The sequence below is a fragment of the Hyla sarda genome, chromosome 5 (genome assembly GCF_029499605.1).
Source record: "Hyla sarda isolate aHylSar1 chromosome 5, aHylSar1.hap1, whole genome shotgun sequence".
In the NCBI taxonomy this organism is placed as follows: Eukaryota; Metazoa; Chordata; class Amphibia; order Anura; family Hylidae; genus Hyla; species Hyla sarda.
The window spans coordinates 285,492,324-285,520,111 of record NC_079193.1 but is presented as its reverse complement, the minus strand read 5'-3'; the positions used below and the strand labels follow the sequence as shown (position 1 = coordinate 285,520,111).

General features: G+C 45.7%; 1 protein-coding gene across 5 annotated transcripts in view; it reads right to left on the bottom strand.

Moving 5' to 3' along the window:
• The window catches only part of SNTG1 (syntrophin gamma 1), a 647,197-nt gene that overhangs the window by 124,303 nt on the left and 495,106 nt on the right, over positions 1 to 27,788 (bottom strand). For all 5 annotated transcript variants that reach the window (XM_056521890.1, XM_056521891.1, XM_056521889.1 and 2 more), the window contains one exon: positions 10,251 to 10,353. In XM_056521890.1, coding sequence (XP_056377865.1) covers positions 10,251 to 10,353 — 103 coding nt within the window. The remainder of the gene's footprint in view (positions 1 to 10,250; positions 10,354 to 27,788) is intronic.

The window sequence follows — 27,788 nt, the reverse complement described above, 5'->3', positions numbered from 1 at the left end:
ATTGCCAACGTACTTCTGCGTCGTTGTCAAGGCAACGCCTCTATTCCGGGCCGGAAGCGCGGAGAAGAGGCGCCCCCGATTAAGATAGCAGCCCGGAACCACTATCCCACCGGACCACCTCCTCACCGGACAGCCCTGCAGGACCGGACCAGCGCCGAGCGGAGGTGAGTACTCAGAACTAAAGGGGGTGAGAGGGGGCTGGATGATGTTGAAGGCCGCAGTGGTCTTCAACCTGCGGACCTCCGGAGGTTTCAAAACTACAACTCCCAGCAAGCCCGGACAGCCGATGGCTGCCCGGGCTTGCTGGGAGTTGTAGTTTTGAAACCTCTGGAGGTCCGCAGGTTAAAGACCACTGAGGGCGGATGATGAGAAGAGGATGATGAAGGGGGGGGTGTGGGATGATGACAAGAGGATGATGAAGGGGGGTGGGATGATGAAGGGGGGTGTGTGGCATGATGAAGGGGGGTGTGTGGGATGATGACAAGGGGATGATGAAGGGGGGTGGGGATGATGACAAGGGGATGATGAAGGGGGGATGTGTGGGATGATGACAAGGGGATGATGAAGGGGGGATGTGTGGGATGATGACAAGGGGATGATGACAGGTGATGATGATGAGGGTCTGGATGATGACAGGCGGTGATGATGATGAAGATGTTAATGACGGGTCTGGATGATGACAGGGGGGGATGATGTATTTCCCACCCTAGGCTTATACTCGAGTCAATAACTTTTCCTGGGATTTTGGGTTGAAATTAGAGGTCTTGGCTTATACTCGGGTCGGCTTATACTCGAGTATATACGGTATATCTGTAATATTATTTCATTATTGTTTCCAAAGTTTCACTTAGAAAACTACTCCTACCAAAGTGGCCACTAGGGGTCCTCATTAAATGTCCCATGCCTGTCACTATGGCCTAAACGAAACATATGCGTAGGGTGAAATTTTACACCTGGGTGTAAAGTAGTGCACCTGAGCCTCCACCGATCCTCAGTACAACTTAATCCAACAAGAATTGCACTCATACAACAAAGTTCATAATATGAATACTTTACTTCATCCGTATGTTCTCATACAAAAACTTTAAAATACGGGAGCAGTATAATAGAACACGTTATATTCACCCAAGTGCTCGTCGCTGATCAGGGTTGCGGCACTAAATCAAAGTCTTTTGCTCCTGCTGGAGCTTCTCATTCCAAAGCTTCAATGCTTGCCATTCACCCAGCTTTCCTAGCAGACAGACCGCAAAAAAAGCTCACACACTTGTGAGCGCTACTGGCAAGTGTGTAAGCTTTTTTCGCTGTCTGTCTGCAAGGAAAACTGGGTTAACGGCAAGCATGGAAGCTTCGGCAAGAGAAGCTCCGGCAAGAACAAAAGACTTTGATTTAATGCCGCAACCCCTATCAGCGACGAGCACTTGGGTGAATATAACGTGTTCTATTATACTTCTCCCGTATTTTAAAGTATTTGAAGGAGAACATACGGATGAAGTAAAGTATTCATATTGGGGGAGATTTATCAAAACCTGTGCTGAGGAAAAGTTGACCAGTTGCCCATAGCAACCAATCAGATCGCTTCTTTCATTTTCCAGAGGCCTTTTTAAAAATGAAAGAAGCGATCTGATTGGTTGCTATGGGCAACTGGTCAACTTTTTCTCTCCACAGTTCTTGATAAATCTCCCCCATTATGAACATGAACTTTGTTGTACGAGTGCAATTCTTGTTGTACTATGGCCTAATTGACTGTAGCAACTGCTACTCCATCAGAATACAGGAAGTGAGGGGGGGAGGGGGAGGTCAGGGGGTGGGGCTTTGTATATGCTCCCTGTGTGAAGATGTGAAGATCTCCGAACACACAGGGAGCAGGGGAGAGCAGGGCAGTGTATAAGCTGTTGTGATTGGCTGAGAGGAGGCCATGCCCACACACACCTCCCCAGCTCTCAGCAGCTCCGAGGGAGAGAGAAGGAGAGAGATTGCTTCAGCGCACAGCTCCGCCCCCAGCATAGAGCAGAAGAAGGAGCACAAGCAAGTGTGACACTACATGCTCTACCTTATACAGCAACATGAACCCCAGTAGGAAGATGGCATGAGGAGGGGGTTTGTTACAGTGTGCACCCCCAGTAGTAAGGAGATGGCATGAGGAGGAGAGTTGTTACAGTGTGTCACCCCAGTAGTAAGGTTATTACATGAGGAGGAGGTTTGTTACAGTGTCACCCCAGTAGTAAGCCTGTAAAAGCTGGATAACGTACATGTTGATAGCCATAATGCTTGTCATTTAGCTTTACTACATAGTGTATAAGTCAGAAAGCAGGCAAACTCCAGTAATCCTTCTTTCTCTCTGTGTAACATGTGCAGCATAAAAGCAGAGAGGAAAGGGTTACAGAGCAGCCTGCAATGATTGGGTTACTGTACAGAGAGGAAAGAGTTACAGAGCAGAGTGCAGTGAGTTGCTGACAGCTCAATGACACACAGTGAGGGAGGAAGCTTAGTCATGTACAGTGAGGGCAAGAGGGATACCTTTGAGAAGATGAAAATCCAGTGAGCAAATGATATAAGATCATTTTAAAAGAAATGCAGAAGCTAGACACATAAAGGTTATATGTACATGATAAGGATTAGGTACTGAGTAACATATAACTTTTTTAGTTTTTTTTGTGGGATATGACAGGTGCTTTACATTTTTGTAGGGACTTTTCCCCTGGTAAAGCTCACCCTAAAGAAACTCAATCAGGTTAAAATCTGTACACTGTTCCCTTAATTCCATTAAAGACTGTACTTCTACTTAGTTACTTCAGCAGATAACTTTAGGATTGCTTTGAAGTATTTTCACATCACTGTCCTGCTATATGATGATATCTGCATAAAGTGGTGACCACATGAAATGGTAACTTTCTTATACTTTCTTATACTTTATACATATACCCCTATCCTATCATCACTACAACAGCCCTATGCCATTACTTTTTTTTTCTAATATACTGCAAAGTAGTAACAATTATAACATATATTCTACACTCCAGATAAATGGATATAGTTTTTACATCTTTAAAAATAAGTGACAAGTCACTTATTTTTTACGAATGCAAAACATACTGCCATTTTCTAATATACTGTGTGCACAACCACTTTCCCATAGATTTACATGGAGCACATTAATTTTGATAAAACAGAGGCAAATTTTGAATAATTTCACAGATACATCTTTTAAATGAAATATGCTAGAAAATACACTGTGTGAACATAGCCTCACAATGACTTTCTACATTCCAGGTTTGCAATGTCTTTTTTCTATCTTAGAATTTTTTGAATCCCAGATTTGTGTTATCACTGTTGCATTGACCCTTCTATTGTGTATGTACTACAGTATGTAAGCAATCTAAGGGCCTGTAAGTTGTTTGCTTAATAAACTACAAGCTCTAATGTATTTATCCTCTGTCTCATGGCATCTAAACCTTTAGCCTTTGTTATTATCCTGTTTACATCTACTTAATGGACAGCAAAGGACACGTTTGCATGAAATCTGCAATCTCTTGGCATTCTGATTAGCCTTTAGAATAGGCTAAGGTATTTTTTTTTTTTGAGAAAGCTGTTTTATTTTTGTCATTTTCAGAAATGCAAGTGAACTACACACATTGCAATAGTAATGAGGATCTCAGAATCAACTGTGGTAGCCCTTGGGGGGTGTATGGTAGTGGTGGTATGGTATAGGTATATAAGGGGTTAATGTTAACCCTAGAAGAGTTTGTGATGCCAGGCTGAGGGCTGGTATGCTGAATCAGTGTTCCGGCCTATCGCCGCCCTTCCCAGTAACGATAGGTGCATAAAATAACTGAAGGTCCTCAAGGAGATTTGAACTTGAATAACGTTTACTGAAGTGCTTGGAATATTCACGGCACAGTAACAGTCTCGTACAAACAGTCCTTTGGTTACTTAGCGACTGGAAGTAGTTGCGGACCTTGAGCTAGACAATAAGTCTCGTAATTTAGGAAGAGATTTGCAGATCCGTCTGGATTTAGGGGAGGTATTAGGTCGGGAGATGCTGCAGAGTGTTTGGGAGGTGATACATAGTGTTGCTCGCGAATATTCGCAATTCGAATATTATTCGCGAATATCGCATATTCGCGAATTCGCGAATTTCGCGAATATAGCGCTATATATTCGTAATTACGAATATTCATATTTTTTTTTTCTTCACAGTACACATCACAGTGATCATCCCTCTCTGCTTCCAGCTTGTGTGGTGTAAAGAAGGCTCTAATACTACTGTGTGAGACTGGCGTGCGAAAATTCGCATATGTGAAAATTAGCATATGCTAATTTTCACATATGCGAATATTCGCGTATGTTAATTTTGTATATGCTAATTTTCACATATGTTAATTTTCGCATACGCGAATTTTCGCATATGCGAAAATAAAACGAGAATATAACAAATATGCGAATATTCGCGAATATATGACGAATATTCGTCCATATATTCACGAATATTCGCAAATTCGAATATGGCCTATGCCGCTCAACACTAGTGATACACTCTATAATTATAATTGTTCAGCCGTTGCCGCAAGGCTCGGGCCTAACTCACTGCGATTACTGCTGTACAGGTCTTGCTTGCTTGACAGCCCACAAGGTAAGAGAGAGAAACATGGCCGCCGCTCCCTTATATGGGCAGGGGCGTGGCGAATCTGATTGGTCCGAACGTCTGCCATTCACCTTACATGGTGTGATGGGATTGCTTACGTCACAGGGCCTCCTAAGGTCCTTAAGCCAAATACCATAGAGTTCACCTTGTCACATGACCCGCAGGTCCTGCAACGCTAATGGAAACAAGTAATTAACCATTTATCTACATATACTATGCTATTTACATTAACCTATGCATAAATTACTGATTATACATTAGAATAGAGGCGACTAGGGGTAGACTAGATTACAGGGATCCCTTCGTCCTAGGGACTCTGGCTATGGGGAGCCATAAAGAAATAAGTACCGTATAGAATGTGGTACTGGGACACCACACAACATTATTAACAGATGACAGAAAACATGTCAGTCTGGCCCAATAACAGCAGCAGCTGACATGAGCCATATTTTTCAGAGCAATTTATGAAATACTTACAGTACTTGAAAGGAATCTGTCATTATGACCGCACTAACCTGTTGGTACTTGCAGGTAGTGCGGGTGAGACTAATTATAACAATACTTACCTACTCCTGATCCGTGGTCCAGTTCATCTGTACTCTTAAATTTTTTTAAAGTAAGAAATTGCACTCTGCTACAATGTAAAGCAGTGAGCGAACAGCCTGTATATAAGTGTTTAAGGTTCTGTCCCCTCAAAATAACTCAACACACAACCATTAAGCAACAAAAGTAAGTATACTTCTAAATGGAAATGTTCAAACTGAGCCCATAGTGTCAACATTTTGTGTTGCCACCATATGTAGTTTCCAGCACTGCCTTAAGCCTCTTGGGAATGGATTTTAGCAGAGCTTTACAGGTTGCCACCAGAGTCCTCTCCCACTCCTTTATGAGGATGTCACAGAGCCGCTGAATGCTAGAGACCGTGCACTCCCCCACCTCCTGTTAGAGGATGCCTACAAATGCTCAATATGCTTTAGGTCTGGAGAAATGCTTGGGAAAATGGCTAATTTGTCCCAGTTTGGACATTTCCACTTAGAGGTGTAATAACTTTTGTTGCCAAGGTTTAGACTTTAATGGCTGTGTGTTGAGTTATGGTGTCTAGTGTTGTGTACTCCACTTAAGGGCCATTGAGCCTAGGAGGAGAGGCTGAGGGCTTTAAAGAAAGTATTCGCTCGGTCATGTGGATAGACCATGATAGTGCCATGTTTTATAGAGCCCTTGCCCTGATCTGTTTAACTTCTCCTCCAGGAGGCTGTGAGGTAGACCCTAGTCTTTGCCACAAATTCACTGTTACGCCTAGCGCTCCGGGTCCCCGCTCCTCCCCGGAGCGCTCACGGCGTCTTTCTCCCTGCAGCGCCCCGGTCAGTCCCGCTGACCGGGAGCGCTGCACTGTCATGGCCGTTGGGGATGCGATTCGCACAGCGGGACGCGCCCGCTCGCGAGTCGCATCCCAGGTCACTTACCCGTCCCGGTCCCCTGCTGTCATGTGCTGGCGCGCGCGGCTCCGCTCTCTAGGGCGCGCGCGCGCCAGCTCTCTGAGACTTAAAGGGCCAGTGCACCAATGATTGGTGCCTGGCCCAATTAGCTTAATTGGCTTCCACCTGCTCCCTGGCTATATCTGATCTCCTCCCATGCACTCCCTGGCCGGATCTTGTTGCCTTGTGCCAGTGAAAGCGTTTAGTGTGTCCAAAGCCTGTGTACCTGAACTTCTGCTATCCATCCTGACTACGAACCTTGCCGCCTGCCCCCGACCTTCTGCTACGTCTGACCTTGCCTCTGCCTTGTCCTTCTGTCCCACGCCTTCTCAGCAGTCAGTGAGGTTGAGCCGTTGCTAGTGGATACGACCTGGTTGCTACTGCCGCAGCAAGACCATCCCGCTTTGCGGCGGGCTCTGGTGAAAACCAGTAGCCTCTTAGAACCGGTCCACTAGCACGGTCCACGCCAATCCCTCGCTGACACAGCGGATCCACAACCCGTAAGCCGAATCGTGACAGTAGATCCGGCCATGGATCCCGCTGAGGTGCCGCTGCCAAGTCTCGCTGATCTTCCCACGGTGGTCGCTCAGCAATCGCAGGAGATTGCCCAACAAGGACAGCAGCTGTCGCAGTTGACCGCCATGTTACAGCAACTTCTGCCTCTGCTACAGCAGCAACCATCTCCTCCGCCAGCTCCTGCACCTCCTCCGCAGCGAGTGGCCGCTCCTAACCTCCGCTTGTCCCTGCCGGACAAATTTGATGGGGACTCTAAACTCTGCCGTGGATTTTTGTCTCAGTGTTCCCTGCATATGGAGATGTTGTCGGACTTGTTTCCTTCAGAACGGTCTAAGGTGGCGTTCGTAGTAAGCCTTCTTTCAGGAAAGGCCTTGTCTTGGGCCACACCGCTCTGGGACCGCAATGATCCTGCCACAGCCACAGTCCAGGCCTTCTTCGCTGAACTCCGGAGTGTCTTCGAGGAGCCAGCCCGAGCTTCTTCTGCCGAGACTGCCCTGTTGAACCTGGTCCAGGGTAATTCTTCAGTGGGCGAGTACGCCATCCAATTTCGTACTCTTGCTTCCGAGTTATCATGGAATAACGAGGCTCTCTGCGCGACCTTTAAAAAAGGCCTATCCAGTCGCATCAAGGATGTGCTGGCCGCACGAGAGATTCCTGCCAACCTCCAAGAACTCATCCATTTGGCTACCCGCATTGACATGCGTTTTTCTGAGCGACACCAAGAGCTCCGCCAGGAAAAAGACTTAGATCTCTGGGCACCTCTCCCACAGCATCCTTTGCAGTCTACGCCTGGGCCTCCCGCCGAGGAGGCCATGCAAGTGGATCGGTCTCGCCTGACCCAGGAAGAAAGGAATCGCCGTAGAGAAGAAAATCTCTGTCTGTACTGTGCCAGTACCGAGCATTTCTTGGTGGATTGCCCTATCCGTCCTCCACGCCTGGGAAACGCACGCACGCACCCAGCTCACGTGGGTGTGGCGTCTCTTGGCTCTAAGTCTGCTCCTCCACGTCTCACGGTGCCCGTGCGGATCTCTTCTTCAGCCAACTCCTCCCTCTCAGCCGTGGCCTGCTTGGACTCTGGTGCCTCTGGAAATTTTATATTGGAGTCCTTTGTGAATAAATTCAGCATCCCGGTGACCCGTCTCGTCAAGCCGCTCTACATTTCCGCGGTCAACGGAGCCAGATTGGACTGCACCGTGCGTTACCGCACAGAACCCCTCCTCATGTCTATTGGACCCCACCTCGAGAGGATTGAGCTCTTCGTTCTCCCCGGCTGTACCTCTGAGGTCCTCCTCGGTCTGCCATGGCTCCGGCTTCATTCGCCCACCCTTGATTGGACCACCGGGGAGATCAAGTACTGGGACTCTGCCTGCCACAGGAAGTGCCTCTCCCCCCCTCCCAGTCCCGTCAGGCAAGCCTCTGTGCCTCCTCATGGCTCCCGTCCTTGTGTCTCCCTGCCCCATGCCAAGCTTCACCCTCTGCCCTCCCTCCCCATTCCTACTCCTGCTGTACTGCCTGCCATTGAGGAAACCATCCATTCTTTCCCGGTGTCCTCATCCCAGGGGAGGCAGCCACCGGACAAAAAAAAGGGGAGACCTAAGAGGGGGGGGTACTGTTACGCCTAGCGCTCCGGGTCCCCGCTCCTCCCCGGAGCGCTCACGGCGTCTTTCTCCCTGCAGCGCCCCGGTCAGTCCCGCTGACCGGGAGCGCTGCACTGTCATGGCCGTTGGGGATGCGATTCGCACAGCGGGACGCGCCCGCTCGCGAGTCGCATCCCAGGTCACTTACCCGTCCCGGTCCCCTGCTGTCATGTGCTGGCGCGCGTGGCTCCGGTCTCTAGGGCGCGCGCGCGCCAGCTCTCTGAGACTTAAAGGGCCAGTGCACCAATGATTGGTGCCTGGCCCAATTAGCTTAATTGGCTTCCACCTGCTCCCTGGCTATATCTGATCTCCTCCCATGCACTCCCTGGCCGGATCTTGTTGCCTTGTGCCAGTGAAAGCGTTTAGTGTGTCCAAAGCCTGTGTACCTGAACTTCTGCTATCCATCCTGACTACGAACCTTGCCGCCTGCCCCCGACCTTCTGCTACGTCTGACCTTGCCTCTGCCTTGTCCTTCTGTCCCACGCCTTCTCAGCAGTCAGTGAGGTTGAGCCGTTGCTAGTGGATACGACCTGGTTGCTACTGCTGCAGCAAGACCATCCCGCTTTGCGGCGGGCTCTGGTGAAAACCAGTAGCCTCTTAGAACCGGTCCACTAGCACGGTCCACGCCAATCCCTCGCTGACACAGCGGATCCACAACCCGTAAGCCGAATCGTGACATTCACTTTCATCAGGGTAGAATTAGTACATGGACTGTAGTTAGGACTGTAAGTAGTCCTGCTGCACATATTGCAAATATTCTTTAGCTAAAGTGTTTATTGGACTTCACAAACACCGCAGGATACAAGGAGCAAAAACAGTGCTGTGCTAGTAAGACCTGTGGTGGACAGTGAACAGAATGGGTGCAAGGGAGCTTCCAAGCACCACAAGTGACATTTCATGACCTGAATAAAAGGCTGCATGAGAAGTAACAAATTCAAGAGACTGTTAGTTTTAACAATCACAAACGTAACCTTGTTCATGTATATAACTAAGATTCTGTGAACCAATGGCGTACATACCATATGCACAGACCATATGGCTGTTTAATGTTGATCCCAACCTTATGCTTGAGTCTGTGTAATAAATAAAGTTTTAAAGGGGTATTCCGGAATGGATAGGGGAAAAGATGTCTGATCGCGGGGGGCCCGTCGCTGGGACCCCCCGCGATTTCCCTGCAGCAGCCCGGGCTTCCGAGACGGGGACGTGACGACACGCCACGCCCCCTCCATTCATGTCTATGGGAGGGGGCGTAACGGCCGCAACGCCCTCTCCCAAAGACATGAATTAAGGGGACGTGCCGTCACGTCACGTCCCCGTCTCGGAATCTGAAACTTCAGACACAGCTACGCATAGAATGCAGGCTGCTGCAGGGAGATCGCGGGGGGGGGGGGGGGGGGCCCAGTGGGCCCCCCGCAATCAGACATCTTATCCCCTATCCTTTCGATAGGGGATAAGATGTTTTTGCCCGGAATACCCCTTTAAGTTCTGCTTTAATGGGATATCAGTATCCGGCAGATATTATTCTGCGCCATTCCAAACCTGCATCTTAGGGTTTAGGTTTAACCATTAGCCATGCAAGAATATGTGACAGGAAATTTCTAAATTAATGGCAGCTTTAACATACTAGCCCTAGTGACATGAGCTGCTGTGTTCCTTCACTGAGTCTTTCCTCGCATTGCTCTTTCCTTCATCTTGAACATGTCTTTTACATTTAGCTACCTCCCCATAAATCCCCTGTGCGCCGCCGTCTCTTACTCTTGTTAATTATTTCCCTTCTTTATGTCTTTCTCCTGTAATTTTCTGACTCGCCTCATATCCTCTCACTGCACATGTCAACCGTTCAGATTCACTAACAAATCTGCAGTATCTTTTCACATAATTTGCATGATGGGAGCCAGATTTGCACCTGGTGAAAGGTTGCAAAGCATTTATATACTGTTTTAATAGATGTCAGAAGATGAGACTGTTAAAGGCACTTACAAGTACAATCTTCATTCAATAGTAATTTAAGGAAAGCAGGTGCCCTTTTTAAAAATGAAACGGTTAATGTAACCTCCTCTCCGGCATTCCGCAAAACTTGCACCTATAAAGGAAAGAAAAGAAATATTTTAGTAATATTCTATCAGGGTTTATTGCAGAATTTTACATATTTGATTCAAACATTACATTTTAACTATGAAACTTATATAAACCAAAGCACACAAAAGTTCTTGGCAGTGAAAGAAGTGTGTTGAGATCTGTTTATTAGGAGTCAGGACTGTTCGAGCCGGGCGAGAACTAATCCCAACAGAGTTTGGACCATGTTTTTTTTTTTTTTAAAGAAAAGGACTACTATTTCATTCGGATGTTAGCTACATATAGACTCATTTCTGTTTTGGCTGATGAAAATCTCTTTAATTACTATTATTTTTTATTTTTTTTGGGGGGGGGCAGGGGACGACGACGGACTTTACTACTTAAACAGTTACTGTTATTATTTAAAAAATAAACAAACTCCAATAATATCTAGATACAGCCAGGTAAAGAATGCTTAAAGGGGTTCTCTGGTGCTTTAACATCTTATCTCCTATCCAAAGGATAGGGGATAAGAAGCCTGATCGCGGGAGTCCCGCCGCTTGGCACGCGGCACCCCGTTAGTAATCAGTCCACGGAGCGTGTTCGCTCCGGGACTGATTACCGGCGACTACAGGGCGGGCGGCGTGTGACGTCACGTCTGCGCCGGCGTGTGATGTCACGCTCTGCCCCGCAATGCAAGCCTACGGGAGGGGGCCTGATAACTAACTGCGATCAAAAAGTCACATCAAAACAAAAATGGTACTGTTAAAAATTACAGATGGCCCTCATACAGGCCCGTTTAAGGAGAAATAAAAAAAATTAGAGGGGTCAGAATAGGACAAACTGGGATCCCAAGAGGGACTGCAGAAAAATAGTGGGGATTCTTTATTGTGCTCCCCAATATTAATGGATGCCCATAAAGGTCATCTAGTCAGGAAAATGGACAGTTACTCCTCTCCACGACTCATCATATCCATGCAGTTGTTCATCTCTTCCAAGTCCTCTTTCTCCGCTTCCGCCTTCTTGGATTCCGGTTCAGCTGGCAATTTCATTCATGCCTCCCTGGTTGACAAGTACCATATTCCTGTAACCCGTCTTCCTAAGCCGTTCCTCATTTCTACAGTTAACGGTGAGAGACTCTCTACAACGGTGCAGTTCCGTACCCAGCCTCTGCAGATGGACATAGGAATATTCCATACCGAAACCTTAGAGTTCTTCGTCCTCCCATTCTGCTCCTCCGAACTCCTCCTGGGTCTGCCGTGGCTGCAATGACATTGTCCCGTCCTGAATTGGACCTCCGGTGAAATCCTGCGTTGGGGCTCCTCTTGTTCTGGCCGTTGTCTCAAGCCTTCCCCTGTCAAACAGGTCCCGCAAGTCGCTCCGCCTCCTGGTCTGCCCAAGCCATACCATTCTTTTGCGGATGTCTTTTGCAAGAAGCAAGCTGAGGTTCTTCATCCTCACAGACCTTATGACTGTCCTATTGACCTGGTGCCCGGTTCGACCCCACCTCAGGACAGGATCTATCCTCTCTCTCCTCCTGAGACTCTTGTCATGTCTGACTATATTCGTGAGAATCTAGAGAGAGGATTTATTAGAAAGTCTTCCTCTCCTGCTGGAGCCGGATTTTTCTTTGTGACTAAGAAGGACGGTTCTCTCCGTCCCTGCATTGACTACAGAGGACTTAATAAGATCACCGTCAAGAACCGTTATCCTCTGCCCCTGATCTCGGAACTGTTTGATCGCCTCCGAGGGGCAAAGATTTTCACCAAATTGGACCTACGAGGGGCCTATAATTTGATCCGCATCCGAGAGGGGGACCAGTGGAAGACCGCCTTCAACACAAGGGAGGGGCACTTTGAGTACCTGGTGATGCCCTTCGGCCTTTGTAATGCACCTGCCGTCTTCCAAGAATTTGTCAACGACATCTTCAGAGAACTACTCTATACCTGCGTGGTCGTATACTTGGATGACATCCTAATCTTCTCCCCCAATTTGATTCAACATCGGGTCCATGTGCATCAAGTTCTCACCTGCCTTAGGAGCAATCGCCTATACGCCAAAATTGAGAAATGCCTTTTTGAACGGTCCTCCCTACCTTTCCTGGGATACATTATCTCAGCCCAAGGACTTCAAATGGATCCAGACAAGCTCTCTGCGGTACTGGATTGGCCACGCCCCTCTGGACTCCGATCCATACAAAGATTTCTGGGCTTTGCTAATTACTACAGACAGTTTATTCCGCAGTATTCCACATCTCGTGGCCCCTATCGTGGCTTTAACTAAGAAAGGAGCCAACCCCAAATCCTGGCCTTCTCAAGCCGAAGAAGCCTTTCAGTCACTGAAAGCTGCCTTTGCCTTTGCACCGGTTCTCTCTAGGCCAGATTCCACCAAGCCTTTCTCTCTCGAAGTGGATGCCTCCTTGGTGGGTGCTGGAGCTGTTCTTACCCAGAAGTCTCCTGGGGGCAAAACAGTAACTTGTGGCTTCTATTCTAAAACATTCTCCCCCGCAGAGAGAAACTATTCTATAGGAGACAGAGAACTGCTGGCCATTAAATTGGCACTGGAGGAATGGAGGCATTTACTCGAGGGTGCCCCACATCCTGTGAACATCTTCACTGATCACAAGAACTTGGCTTATCTCCAGTCCGCCCAGCGACTAAATCCCCGCCAAGCACGATGGTCCTTGTTCTTCGCCCGCTTTAATTTCGAAATCCATTTCCGTCCTGCAGGCAAGAACATTAGAGCAGATGCTCTGTCTCGCTCTTCTGATGTAGTGGGCGATGAACTAATTCCTCAACATATTATCCCACCTGAACGGCTGATTGCCATAGCTCCCGTGGACCTGAGTCTTCTTCCTCCCGGCAAATCTTATGTACCTCCACGTCAGCGGTTGCAGGTGCTCAAGTGGGGCCACTCTTCTCTTTTTGCTGGGCATCCGGGGATGCAAAAATCCCTTCAGCTGATCTCCAAAAGATACTGGTGGCCATCTCTGGAGAAGGATGTCTCAGACTTTGTCCACGCCTGTGTGATTTGTGCCCGGGAAAAATCGCCCTGCCAGAAACCAGCAGGCCTTCTCTTGCCTCTGCCCGTTCCCACAAGGCCCTGGTCTCACATTGCCATGGACTTTGTTACTGACCTTCCCTCCTCCCATGGCTTGACTGTGATCTGGGTTGTGGTTGATCGCTTCTCCAAAATGGCTCACTTCGTACCTCTCTCCAGTCGACCTTCTGCACCCATGTTAGCCAAACTATTCTTCCAACACATCTTCCGTCTCCATGGCCTCCCCGAAAATATCGTCTCGGATAGTGGGGTACAATTTGTCTCCAAGTTCTGGAGGGCCCTTTGTGGGCAATTTGGGGATCAAATTGGACTTCTCTTCTTCCTACCACCCTCAGTCCAACGGCCAAGTAGAACGGGTGAATCAAATTTTGGGCGACTATCTGCGCCACTTTGTATCCTCCCGTCATGATAATTGGGTGGACCTCCTTCCCTGGGCGGAAATTTCTTACAATTACAAACAAACCTCTGCTACTAACAAATCTCCTTTTTTTGTAGTTTTTGGCCAACATCCTCTTCCACCTCTGCCGCAGTCTTCCTCTCCTTCTTCTGTACCTGCTGTTGACAATCTAGTGCAGGATTTTTCCACCATCTGGCATGATACCCAAACGGCTCTCCTCAGGGCATCTGCTCGTATGAAGGTTCAGACCGACAAGAGACGCAGAGCCCCTCCGGAATTCCGCCCAGGTGACAAGGTTTGGCTCTCCTCGAAATATATCCGATTCAAGGTTCCTAGCTACAAGTTGGGTCCTTGCTACTTGGGACCCTACAAAATCAAGAGTCGGATTAATCAGGTCTCCTACCAGCTCCATCTTCCTCCCTCCCTCCGAATCCATAACTCTTTCCATGTCTTCCTTCTTAAACCTGCTGTCTTCAACCGTTTCTCCCCCAAGCTTTTTTCTCCCACCCCTGTTGCCGGTACCTCCGATATTTTTTCTGTTAAGGAGATCTTGGCGACCAAGATCTCTTGGGGGAAAAGATTTTTTCTGGTGGATTGGGAGGGTAGCGGCCTTGAGGAGAGGTCTTGGGAGCCTGATGAGAATATCTTAGACCGCAGTCTCATTCTCTCTTTTCTGGGCACCAAGAAGAGGGGGAGACCTAAGGGGGGGGGGGGGTACTGTTAAGGCGTGCGCTCCGGTCCCCGTCCCCGGACCGGAGCGCCCGCCTCCCCGATCCTTTGCCCCATGTTCCCGGCATCTCCCGGTCACACTGACCGGGAGCCCGGGTTCCCTTGTGTCTGGGACGTGGCTGCCGTGACGGCTGGCCCCCGTTAACGCGCCGCGTCCCAGCTCCACTCACCAGTCTCCCCGCTCCCTGCGCCGCCCTTCCCTGCTTCTCGGCGCGCACGGCCCGGCTCTCTAGGGCGTGCGTGCCGCCTTCAGTAAATTTAAAGGGCCAGCGCACCGGTAATTGGTGCGCTGGTCCCTCACTCTCCCTGCCTTCCCTAATAAAAACCTCCTGCCCCTTCCTGCCCTTGCCGGATCTTTGTGCCCTAGTGCCTCTGAGAAAGCGTTCCTTTAGTGTGTATTGCCTTGCCTGTTTGCCGAACCCGTTGCTACCGCCTACTCGCCTGTGAACCCTTGCCGCCTGCCCTGACCTCTGCTACGTCCGACTTCGCTCCTGCCTGCTCCCTGTGTACCACGCCATATCAGCTGCCTGAGAGGTTGAGTTGCTACTGGAGGATACGACCTGGTGGTTACCGCCGCAGCAAGACCATCCCGCCTTGCGGCGGGCTCTGGTGAAAACCAGTACCCACTTAGAACCGGTCCTCTGGTACAACCCGCGTCATCGCCTCTCAGGTCCAGAGGATCCACTACCAGTCCTGCCGGTACGTGACAGGAGCATGTGCTAAAGCTGGCACGCTCTCCATTAATTGATGCCAGAGAGTACAGCTCTGGCATCATCGGAGCTCCCATACTGGTAGACGGCATGCGCTCCATTCATTTTTATGGGAGCGCCGATGATGCCCGAGAGCTGTACTCGGGTCATTTCGGCACTCCCATAGAAATGAATGAAGCGTGTTCCGGCTGCAGCACACTGAGAGCTCTCTTTAAAGCTTTAGGGCTATGTTCATACGGCAAAATTATGTTTTGAGCACACAGAAATTTCGCTGTAATTCCTGCTTTTATTGTGTTGGATTTGAATGGAATGGCAGAAAGTTTCCATGTAAACAAAGCCTCAGAGTAGGGGCACACTTTGCAGATATGCTGCAGATTTTCTGCAGCAGAAAATGTACCAAAAGTAGAAATGGATCCAACTGGAAGGGGAAATATAAAAAAAAAGGTGTTATACTTTACCCTAAAAAGGGTAAACAACTACGTGTTTATACCAGTTCAATTTATCCTAAAACTAGAGCAATAATTATATATGATATAATTATTAAATTTATAATTACAATTGTAGTCATGTAATACACAACATAATGTACTTGGCTTCACAGTGAATCATTCAGGTGAATGATGCATTAACTTTAGCTGTCATCATAAGGTTGAACACCATGTACTGAAGTAGTGTAACTGCAATGCAGTCATAGAGCAGCATGTGTATTTTATACCTGTCCAATTTTAAATGACAGGTTTGACAATGCTAGAATGTGTTATATACTGAGTTAGACAAAGACCCGTAATTGTACAGTCTACAAAAAACTATCACATTATCTAGAAAAAATTCTAGTTATATTATACTTAGTCATGGTAATTATTTGAAAATATTACAGAAAAAAATATATCACATAATTAGTGGTTGTATAACTATTCTATCCAGGCTTCCAATTATATGGACCTGTTATATGGCAACCATAGAAACCTAGGGAGCCATCAATGTATGTTTTCAGTTTCATATAGAGTCATACAAATATATATATATATATATATATATATATATATATATATATATATTTATATATATATATATAAATATATATATATTATTTTTTTCTCCCACTGAATTTGTATACAATCTGATTAGGAAGGCGGCATTTTCTATACAATAATGGAAACAATCTCTCCTAAAGTCACATGAGGAGTGTACGGTTCACCTGTGCTTGTGCACAAGACCCTAGAACATCTCCAGGCTTAAAACATGTAGGTCTGCCACATGCAGATTATATATTTTCCAATCTCCATGTTTTTGCACCTCAATACTGGATTTGATGTTTTTTATATTTTGTACTGAATAAATGGTACATTTTATTCTGGACTTCAAGTGCTGGACCTTCCTTTCTTAATTTCCTCTAAAGTCACGTCTTCTAGGAAAGAATACCTCTGTATCACAGTACCTCGCAACATACCTCAATACACAAACAAATATATATTGGCTCTGTAGTATGGTGCCATAGGTCCTCCATTTGTCACCTTACAAGCTGTCAAAATCAGCAAATTTCTGGAAAAATTCCAATGGTGTCACTTTCCATCATATGTGCTTGACAATGAATTGTAAATCTATTGTAAATTACACTCAAGCCTATAGAGATGAGTGAAGTTGTAAAAATTTCTTTTACGATGTCTTAAGCATTAGTGATGTCGCGAACATAAAATTTTTATGTTTGCGAACCGGGAACATCCGCAAAAGTTCGCGAACCGGGCGAACCGCCATTGACTTCAATGGGCAGGCGAATTTTAAAACCCACAGGGACACTTTCTGGCCACAATAGTGATGTAAAAGTTGTTTCAAGGGGACTAACACCTAGACTGTGGCGTGCCGGAGTGGGATCCATGGCAAAACTGCCATGGAAAATTACATAATTGATGCAGAGTCTGGTTTTAATCCATAAAGGGCATAAATCACCTATTATTCCTAAATGGTTTGGAATAACATGCTTTAGTCCCCTTTAGGCAGCACATAGAGCCCCCCTTTAGGCATCACATAGTTAGATTCCCCCCTTTAAACAGCACATAGATTCCCCCATATTAGGCAGCACATAGTTAGAGCCTCCCTTTAGGCAGCACATAGTTAGATTCCCCCTTTAGGCAGCACATAAGATTTCCCCATATTAGGCAGCACATAGTTAGAGCCCCCCTTGAGGCAGCACATAGTGGGATTTGAACACAAGGCCCCAGCGCTGCAAAGCAGATGTCAGCAGAGAGTACCTGAAAAATTAGGCATGTACACATGCCTGAAAAATTTGGTATTGTTGCAGCCGCTTCTGTAGCAGTGGCCATAAAAATTGCAGCACCATAACAATTGCAGCAGCAGTGGCCTGAAAAATTAGGCATGTACACATGGATGAAAAATTGGGGATTGTCGCAGCCGCATCTGTAGCAGCAGCCAGAAAAATTGCAGCACCAGAAAAAAGTGGAGTAGCAGAGGCCAGAAAAATTAGGCATGTACACCTGACTGGAAAATGTGGTATTGTCGCAGCTGTAGCAGCGGCCATAAAAATTGCAGCACCATAACAAGTGCAGCAGCAGAGGCCAGAAAAATTAGGCATGTACACCTGGCAGGAAAATTCGATATTGTCGCAGCCGCTAAAACATTGTGGCTTCAACCCTAGTTGGTGGCGGATAAGTCACGCAAGTCATCCGGCATTCAGAGTTCAAATACAGCAGCATGTGGACCACTTTTAGGCCAAGGCAGCTCATCTGATCAGGCTTTGTTCAGTCAAATGTATTGCCCAGTGTCAGTCCCTTCGGCACCCATCCCTCTTTCATCTTAAGAAAGGTGAAGAAATCCAGACTTTTTTGACCAAGGCGACTCCTCTTCTCAGTGACAATACCTCCTGCTGCACTGAAGGTCCTTTCTGACAGGACACTTGAAGCGGGACAGGCCAGAAGTTCGAGCGCAAATTGGGATAGCTCAGGCCACAGGTCAAGCCGGCACACCCAGTAGTCAAGGGGTTCATTGCTCCTCAGAGTGTCGATATCTGCGGTTAAGGCCAGGTAGTCTGCTACCTGTTGGTCAAGTCATTCTCTGATGGTGGACCCTGAAGGGCTGTAGCGATGAGTAGGACTTAAAAAGCTCCGCATGTCCTCCATCAACAGCATGTCTGTACAGCTTCCTGTCCTTGCCGGCGTGTTCGTGGGAGGAGGAGGAGGATTACTTTCACCTCTTCCCCTGTTAGATCCCTGTTGTGCTGTGACATGACCCTTATACGCTGTGTACAGCATACTTCTTAATTTATTTTGGACCTGCTGAATCCTTTCCGCCTTGCTGTAATGTGGTAACATGTCAGGCACTTTATGTTTATACCGGGGGTCTAGTAGCGTGGACACCCAGTACAGGTCGTTCTCCTTCATCCTTTTTGTACAAGGGTCCTTCAACAGGCACGACAGCATGAAAGACCCCATTTGCACAAGAACGGATGCTGAGCTACTCATGTCCTGTTCCTCGTCCTCAGTGATGTCGGGAAAGGTATAATCTTCTTCCCCCCAGCCACGTACAACATCACAGGAACCAGATAGGTGACAAGGAGCACCCTGGGATGCCTGCTGTGGTTGGTCTTCCTCCTCCTCTTCAAAGCCACATTCCTCCTCTGACTCCTCTTCCTCACAATCCTTTTCCAGCGTTGCCGCAGGTCCAGCAAGCGATGCTGATAAGGCTGTTTCTGGTGGTGATGGTATCCACAAGTCTTCCTCTTCACGCTCATCTACTGCCTGATCCAGCACTCTTCGCAGGGCACGCTCCAGGAAGAAAACAAACGGTATGATGTCGCTGATGGTGTCTTAGACGCGACTGACCAGGTTTTTCACCTCCTCAAAAGGACGCATGAGCCTACAGGCATTGCGCATGAGCCTCCAGTAACGTGGCAAAAAAATTCCCAGCTCCGCAGATGATGTCCTAGCACCCCGGTCATACAAATATTAATTGACGGCTTTTTCTTGTTGGAGCAGGCGGTCGAACATTAGGAGTGTTGAATTCCAACATGTCGGGCTGTCGCAAATCAAGTGCCTCACTGGCATGTTGTTTCGCCGCTGGATATCTGACAAGTGCGCCATGGCCGTGTAGGAATGCTTGAAATGGCCACACACCTTCCTGGACTGATTCAGGACATCCTGTAAGCCTGGGTACTTGAGCACAAAGCGTTGTACAATCAGATTACACACATGTGCCATGCACGGCACATGTGTCAACTTGCCCAACCTCAATGCCGCCAACAAATTTGTTCCGTTGTCACAAACCACCTTGCCGATCTCCAGTTGGTGCGGAGTCAGTCAGTGGTCCACCTGTGTGTTCAGGGCCGACAGGAGCGCTGGTGCGGTGTGACTCTCCGCTTTGAGGCAAGTCAACCCCAAGATGGCGTGACACTGCCGTATCCGGGATGTGGAATAGCACCTGGGGAGCTGGGGGGGTGCCGGTGATGTGGAGCAAGACGCAGCAGTGGAAGAGGACTCGGCCAAGGATGGTATGGAAGAGGATGGAGTAGGATGAGTAGAGAAGGTGGCAGCAGGCCTGCCTGCAAGTCGTGGCGGTGTCACCAACTCCTCTGCAGAGCCACGCATTCCATGCTGGGCAACCGTCACCAGGTTTAACCAATGAGCAGTGTAGGTGATATAACTGCCCTGACAATGCTTTGCAGACCAGGTATCAGTGGTCAGATGGACCCTTGCCCCTACACTGTGTGCCAGACATGCCATAATTTCCTTTTGCACAATGGAGTAAAGGTTGGGGATTGCCTTTTGTGCAAAAAATTTTCATCCGGGTACCTTCCACTGCGGTGTCCCAATGGCTACAAATTTTTTAAAGGCCTCAGACTCCACCAGCTTATATGGTAAAAGCTGGTGGGCTAGCAGTTCCGACAAGCCAGCTGTCAGACGTCGGGCTAGGGGGTGACTTTGAGACATTGTCTTCTTGCACTCAAACATCTCCTTGACAGGCACCTGACTGTGGGCAGATGAGCAGGAACTGCTCAAGGCGAGAGACGGAGAGGCGGATGGTTGAGAAGGGGCAAGGAGGGCAGCAGTGGTTGATCTGGCTGAAGATGCTGGACCAGGAGGAGGATGGCGGCTTTGACTTTGTGTGCTGCTTGTACTGACGTGTTGATCCCATAGGTGTTTGTGATGTGACATCATGTGCCTTCGCAAAGCAGTTGTGCCTAGGTGGGTGTTGGACTTCCCACGACTCAGTTTCTTCTGGCACAGGTTGCAAATGGCCTCGCTGTTGTCAGAGGCAGACACACACAAAAAAATGCCACACTGCTGAGCTCTGCAATGACACACCGTACGTCCATGTGTGTAATGCTGCCTGACTGAGACATATCCCTGTTAACTACATCCTCTGGCAATAATGGTTGTGCATCACTCATGTCTTCAAACTGATGTGTAAATAACTCCTCTGACGGATCAAGTAAAGCTGCTGTGGTGCTAGTGTTGGTGGTGGCGGCAGGCGGGCAAGTGGTAGCATGAGAGGTGCCCAAAGCTAAGCTAGAGGAGGAGAAGGATGGTGCGTCAAGGTTCCGAGCGGAAGCTTTAGTAGTAGATTGGGTGTCTTGTGATAGCCAGTCAACTAAGTCCTCAGAACTTTGGGGGTTCAGGGTACGTGGCCTCTGAACACTGGCCATTCTAGGGCCAAAGGGAATCCCAGCACCACGGCGGCCCCTGCGGGGTGGCCTTCCTCTGCCTGTCATTTCTTTGGTTAAATTTACACAAGTTTCACACCTAATGTGATTTGCACTAGGGTGACACAATTTGCCCTGCAGGCAAGAAAAATGGCAACTGTGATGTGAACTAACAGTGATGGCTGATTTTATTTAACAGCCAAAAAAGGTATTTTTTTTTAATTTGCGCAACTGTCACACCTAATGTGATTTGCACTAGGGTGACACAATTTGCCCTGCAGGCAAGAAAAATGGCAACTGTGATGTGAACTAACATTGACGGCTGATTTTATTTAACAGCCAAAAAAGGTATTTTTTTTTAATTTGCGCAGCTGTCACACCTAATGTGATTTGCACTAGGGTGACACAATTTGCCCTGCAGGCAGGAAAAATGGCAACTGTGACGTGAACTAACAGTGACGGCTGATTTTATTTAACAGCCAAAAAAGGTTTTTTTTTTAAATTTGCACAACTGTCACACCTAATGTGATTTGCACTAGTGTGACAATGAGCAAAAAAACTTTTATGCAGTGGTCCCCAACCAGGGTGCCTCCAGCTGTTGCAAAACACACGGACTGATATATTTCAGCCCTTTGAATACTGTAGTAGTTAGTTGCTTTAAAGAAAAAAAAGCTTGCCAGCGGAGTTCCCCTTTTAAGCAGTGGTCCCCAACCAGGGTACCTACAGCTGTTGCAAAACACACGGACTGATATCTTTCAGCCCTTTGAATACTGTAGTAGTTAGTTGCTTGAAGGAACTTAAGTTTGATTCTGGAGTACCCCTTTTAACCAGTGGTTCCCTCCCAACCAGGGTGCCTCCAGCTGTTGCAAGACTAACAGACTGATATCTTTCAGCCCTTTGAATACTGTAGTAGATAGTTGCTTGAAGGAACTTAAGTTTGATTCTGGAGTACCCCTTTAAACCAGCGGTTCCCTCCCAACCAGGACTGATATCTTTCAGACCTAAAAAGGGCTTTTTTGGGTGCTGTCCTTAAAGCAGATGTTACACTAGTGCTTTAGGAGTAAACTGGACCCTGAATACACCACCTAGCAGCAACCTAGCTATCGCTTTCCCTATACAGCAGGAGCAGCTTCTCTAACCCTCCACTTCCTAAGACTGCAACATGCTGAATGAGGCTAAAATGGCATCCGTGCAAGAGGTAGGAGGGTCTGGAAGGGAGGGACTGATGCTGATTGGCTGTAATGTGTCTGCTGACTCTGACTCACAGGGTCAAAGTTTACTGCAATGTTAAAGTATAGGGGGGCGGATCGAACTTCACATATGTTCACCCGGCGATGCGAACATGCGAAATTCGCTGGGAACTGTTCGCCGGCGAACAATTTGCGACATCTCTATTAAGCATATACTAAGATTGAGATTGAAATTGTGACCTATAACTGAATAATAGAATATATACCCTGTTCCAAATTATTATGCAAATTATATATTTTCTAATTTACCGATGCAAATCAAAAAATGTTGCAGTATCTTATAATACCTTTTTTATTGGACTAACAGAATTTTGTAGATTTTTTAGATTTCTAATTTACCTAAATAATTGATGTAAATAACAGTCAGCATTATTCTCATGTTATCAACTATTAAGAATAAAATGAAATTTTATTGAACAAACCTCCTAATGAAAACTTACAATGCACTGTTCCAAATTATTACGCACAATAAGTTTCAAAACACTTTATAGGTTGTAAAGAGCTGACAATTGTCATTTGTTGTGTTTGCAGCATATTTACTAAAATCAAAAGCTATTTCAATAAAACATTTTAACAGGTCATGTTACATTTTAACATATGACCCCTAATTTGATAGCAGTTTCACAAGTCTTGCATCCATTGAACTTGTGAGTTTTTGGACAGTTTCTGATCGAATTTGTTTGCAAGATTTTAGAACAGCCTCCCAGAGCTGCTGTTTGGATGTAAACTGACTCCCACCTTCATAGATCTTTTGCTTGAGGATGCTCTAAAGGTTCTCAATAGGATTGAGGTCAGGGGAGGATGGAGGCCACACCAGCACTTTCTCTCCTTTTATCCCTATAGCAGCCATTGATGCAGAGGTATTCTTTGCAGCATGAGATGGTGCATTGTCATGCATGGAAAGCATAGTTCTTCCTTCTTTACCAGGGAAGAAGGTGGTCAGTCAGAAACTCTACATACTTTGCAGAGGTCATCTTTACACCTTTGGGGACCCTAAAGGGGCCGACCAGCTCTCTTCCCATGATTCCAGCCCATAACATGACTCCACCTCCGCCTTGCTGACGTTGCAGACTTGTTGTAACAAGGTGGCCGACCACCACCCATCTACTACTCCATCCATCTGGACCATCCTTCCTCAATGTGCCTTTATCTGCACAAACCCCGCTGTGCTCTGAATCAGCCACAAATCTCTTAATAGTGCGATGATTATGCTTAAGTTTTCATGAAATATGTAATGTTTTCATACCTCTTCCAAGGCATTGATCTATTTTAATCTTTTCGGCAGCAGAGAGATCCTTTTTCTTCCTCATACTGCTTGAAAATGGTGCTCTGTTTAATAATATGGAGCACCCACCTTCAGTGGTTTTTCCATAAATTGGGCTCACCTGGCAATCTAATTATCAGAGGTGTCCAAGATTGTTATTAGTGATCAAAAGAGCCCTGAGACACAATGCCATCCATGAGTTAAACTGAAAAACAAAATATTTAATCTTTGTGACACATATATAATTTGCGTAATAATTTGGAACAGGGTGTAGAGGCACTGTGGCACTTTTTATGATAGGACCTGTTTATGAAATACATTGTTACTTATTTACTCAACTATACTAATACAGTAATACATTCCTTTCTACCATAACAATTGTCAAAATATTATCACCAGAGAAAATAATCTAGATTTATAAGAATTCATGGAATATTTTAATTGTTGTAAGGCCTTTTCATAGTAAAATTGTATTTATTTTCCCCTCATGAATGGGTATCAGGTATCGATATGTCGTGAAACTTTGGTGTGTTTTTTTTTATTTTTTTTTTAAAACCTCTTTATTAAATTTGAAAAATCACATGCTGAAAATGTGCAAAAACAGAGGGGGAAATTTATCAAAACCTGTCCAGAGGAAAGGTTGCTGAATTGCCCATAGCAATCAATCAGATTGCTTCTTTCCTTATTAACAAGGCCTCTGCAAAATGAAAGGAGCGATCTGATTGGTTACTATGGGCAATTTTTCCTCTCGACAGGTTTTGATAAATCTCCCATTGAGTGCCTTAAAAAAGAGTCTTCATGGTCAGTCAGTATGCTATCAAATTCCGTAGGTTGGTTTCTGCATTGGAATGGAAAATTAAAGTTTTTTTTGCTGACCTTCTATAAAGATTTTTCAGGGCACATCTATCCTGAATCGACAGGTTGCAATCTTCCCTTAGTTCTTGACAATCAAATACTCTTTACCTATGTTGCTGCATCCATTTTTTGGTGAAAAGAAAGCTGGATGCTTGAGGTTTAGTTTTGGCTACCATAGATTGGATAAAATTAACAATAGAACAGAATTTTTGGACAGTTTCTGCTTGAATTTGTTTGCATGTTGTCAGAATAGCCTCCCGGAGCTGCTGTTTGGATGTAAACTGCCTCCCACCCTCATAGATCTTTTGCTTGAGGATACAGTTGGGTATATAACTTGAGGGGCAGTTGGGTGTATAACTTTATATATATATATATTTGTCTACTCCAAAGACCTTAAACCCATCCATTATGTGTCTTATTGATGTTGCTATGGCTTCATGAAAATTGGTATGCCAAGTTGGAGCAATACCTGTTTGAGAAACAAAAGCTTTTCTTTTCTTCTGAAATATTATGACTTATGAGGGTTTTGGTATGGATCTAAAGTCCCTGGAGTGCCAAATTTGCCTCAACTTGGGGTCTCATAAATGGCCAAACGCTTTGGGCGAAAGCCTGGGGTAAAAAGCCCATAATGTGAGGATTCCCACTCCTAAAATTTTACTTTTATTACTTTATAAAACACTCTGTGAATTGCAACTTTAAAATTAAAGGTAGACACTGGTTATTGTCACTATCTCCACTGGGTATCAATCCCTAGATGGTTAGTTACAATGCTTAGAGCCTGCAGTGCTCAATATACTGTAACCAATATGTGTTACATATAACTAAAAACAATGACAACTTTCCCACTCTACATGTTTCGTTGTGTCCACAACATCATCAGGAGGGTAATGGGCAGACAAAACAAATGTAAATATTTACTAAAATAGACATGTCTGAAGAGCTGATGAATTCTCTTTTAACCGTACATGTAATGTTTATTTTGCAGTGAAATCTCTTACACAATAATTGAATAAATGAAAACAAGATGTACAAACGCAGCACAGGGAATATATATTATTTCTAAAATGCAAACAGTTGTCAGAGCACATCCACAGATGGCTAGCCGCTCCTGCTGCAGTCTGAGAGCCATTTGTGAGACACCTAAAATCACAGCTGAATCAACTGTCAGAGCCATTTTAATTACTAGAAGCCGAGCACAAGACAATAAAACGTGATTTGCAGATCTGTCCTCTAAGCAAATCCAGACAATAGAAATGGCACTGCAACACATTAAACAAAGCATTTGTCAACTAAAAATCATAAAGGGAAAGTGCAATAAACTGTCTATTGCCTCGGTATTTGCAAAATTGTTAAACAGAATCCATTTGTCACAAAAGGAAAAAAAATGAAGTTTATGGCCAACTTACACTAAAGTCCTCAATGCTTCTTAATAGTCTAAGCTGGTTTAATGAAGTTCTCCACATGTTCCCCTTGTTACCAGGGACTCGCTGTCTGGCACCTACAGCTGTGGCTCGTAGGCAGGGCATCTGGAAAAACAAATCTGCCTCTCATACTATAATATAGATCCATGATACATGAATATGTAACACTGCATCCAATAGAAATGTATGATCCCATTCTGTTCCTCCATGCTGTACCATTCAAGCAAAAGAATCTATAAAATATTAAAATGTTGTATGACAAAGCTATTCCACCCATCCTCCCCCCCCCCCCCCCCGGTACAATTGGGGAGAATCTTGTGCCATTGAAAGCATCATTGAGCAGCACACACAGTTCCCTATACCTATGTTAAAGGGATACTCCACCCTTAGACATCTTATCCCCAATCCAAAAGGCTGTGCACCCTGACAATGCGAGAAGGAGACTCATGACATCAAAACCATGCCCCGCTTGTAACATCACACCCTCTCCCATAGATTTGCATTGAGGGGGCATGGTCGTGACATCATGAGCGGGGTGTGGCTGTGATGTTACGTGCCTCCAGTGCTCTAAATTAATGCCAGGTGCAGCAGGGAGATCGCAGGGGTCCCAAGCAGCAGGACCCCTGTGATCAGACATCTTATCCCCTTATGTCTTGGGGCGGAGTACCCCTTTAAGTAATTCTTGGTGCTACTGAAAGTGTGCAGAGCTTTTAGGTTGATAGTAGAATAAATCCTTTTGTAATAAATTTCCTCCCTTTAGGATCCCCACTTGACTTTTGAATAATTAAATCCAGGTGTTTCATTCAGTTCTATTGCTACAGTTGTATAAAATCCAACATCTACTAAGGCAGTCACCATTACAAACATGGCACATAGGACATAGTATGCCACCGATGCAACAAGTCTGTTCCTGAAATTTCTTGCCTGATAGATTTTCCATGATCAACTGTGAGTGATATTATTAAAAAGTGTATAACCAAGTGTAACTGAGTGCTGACCGCACAGGGCATAAAAGTCACCAATGCTCTGCTGACTCAATTTGAAGAGTGATCAAAAAGTCACATACAGTATACGCAAACCTGGTACCGATGAAAACTACAGATCACAACGCAAAAAAGAAGCCCTCACACATCCTCGTATACGGAAAAATATAAAAAAAAAAAGAGGTCAATTTTAGACACACTAGCTTTGTTAAAAAATTACAGTTTTCTTTTTTAAAGCAGTACAATAATAGCAAAACATGTAAACATGGGAATCATATTAGTGCCATTATTACATTATTGACCCAATTATTGAATAAAGAGAACATGTCAGTTTTACCATAAAGCGCATATTGTAAAAACAAAAACCTCCAAAAGTTGCAACATTGCAGGTTTCTTACCAATTTCTCACCATAAACAACCATTTTTTGGTTGCGCCGTAGATTTTATGGTAAAATACAAGATGTTATTACAAAGAACAATTGGTGGCACAGAAAACAAGCCCTCCTATGGGTCTGTAGCTGAAAAAATAAAAAGCGGTATATTTCTTAGAAGGTGAGGGGGGGGGAAAGAAAATGGCCTGTGTCCCCATGGGATTATGGAAGTAATGTCTAAAAAATGCCACAAGCTCAGACTGCCTAGACTAAGTCAAATTTAGCAAGGTTTTTTTTTTTTAACATCTCCCCCTATATATTTCAGTTTACTTGGCAGTATATTTGCATACATTTGTAGCGTAAAGGTCCTATTACACTGGGCAATTAACAGTTGAACAGGCCAATATCGTTCTATGCAATAGGGTCATAGATCAGACGACTAACAAGAAAAAACTTGCTTTTTGGCAGATTAATTGGCTGTGACTTATCAAAAAATCACTGTTCATCAACCGCACATCTCCCCATTAATAGTACTTATGCAGCCGAATACTGATGTTGTTCATGCATCCCTCCCTGTAGGATGCTCAAACCTACGAGATCAGTACTTGTTTATAGCATGCATTGGACAGTCTAACAGAACCCTAAGCAAGGAGGCTGGTGTTTGACTAAATTTGGAATAATATGCATCCTACAATCCTATAATCCTTTTGGTGTTTGATAATGGATAGTTTTATTGATCTAGTTCTTTGGGTGAGTTGTATTCTAAAACA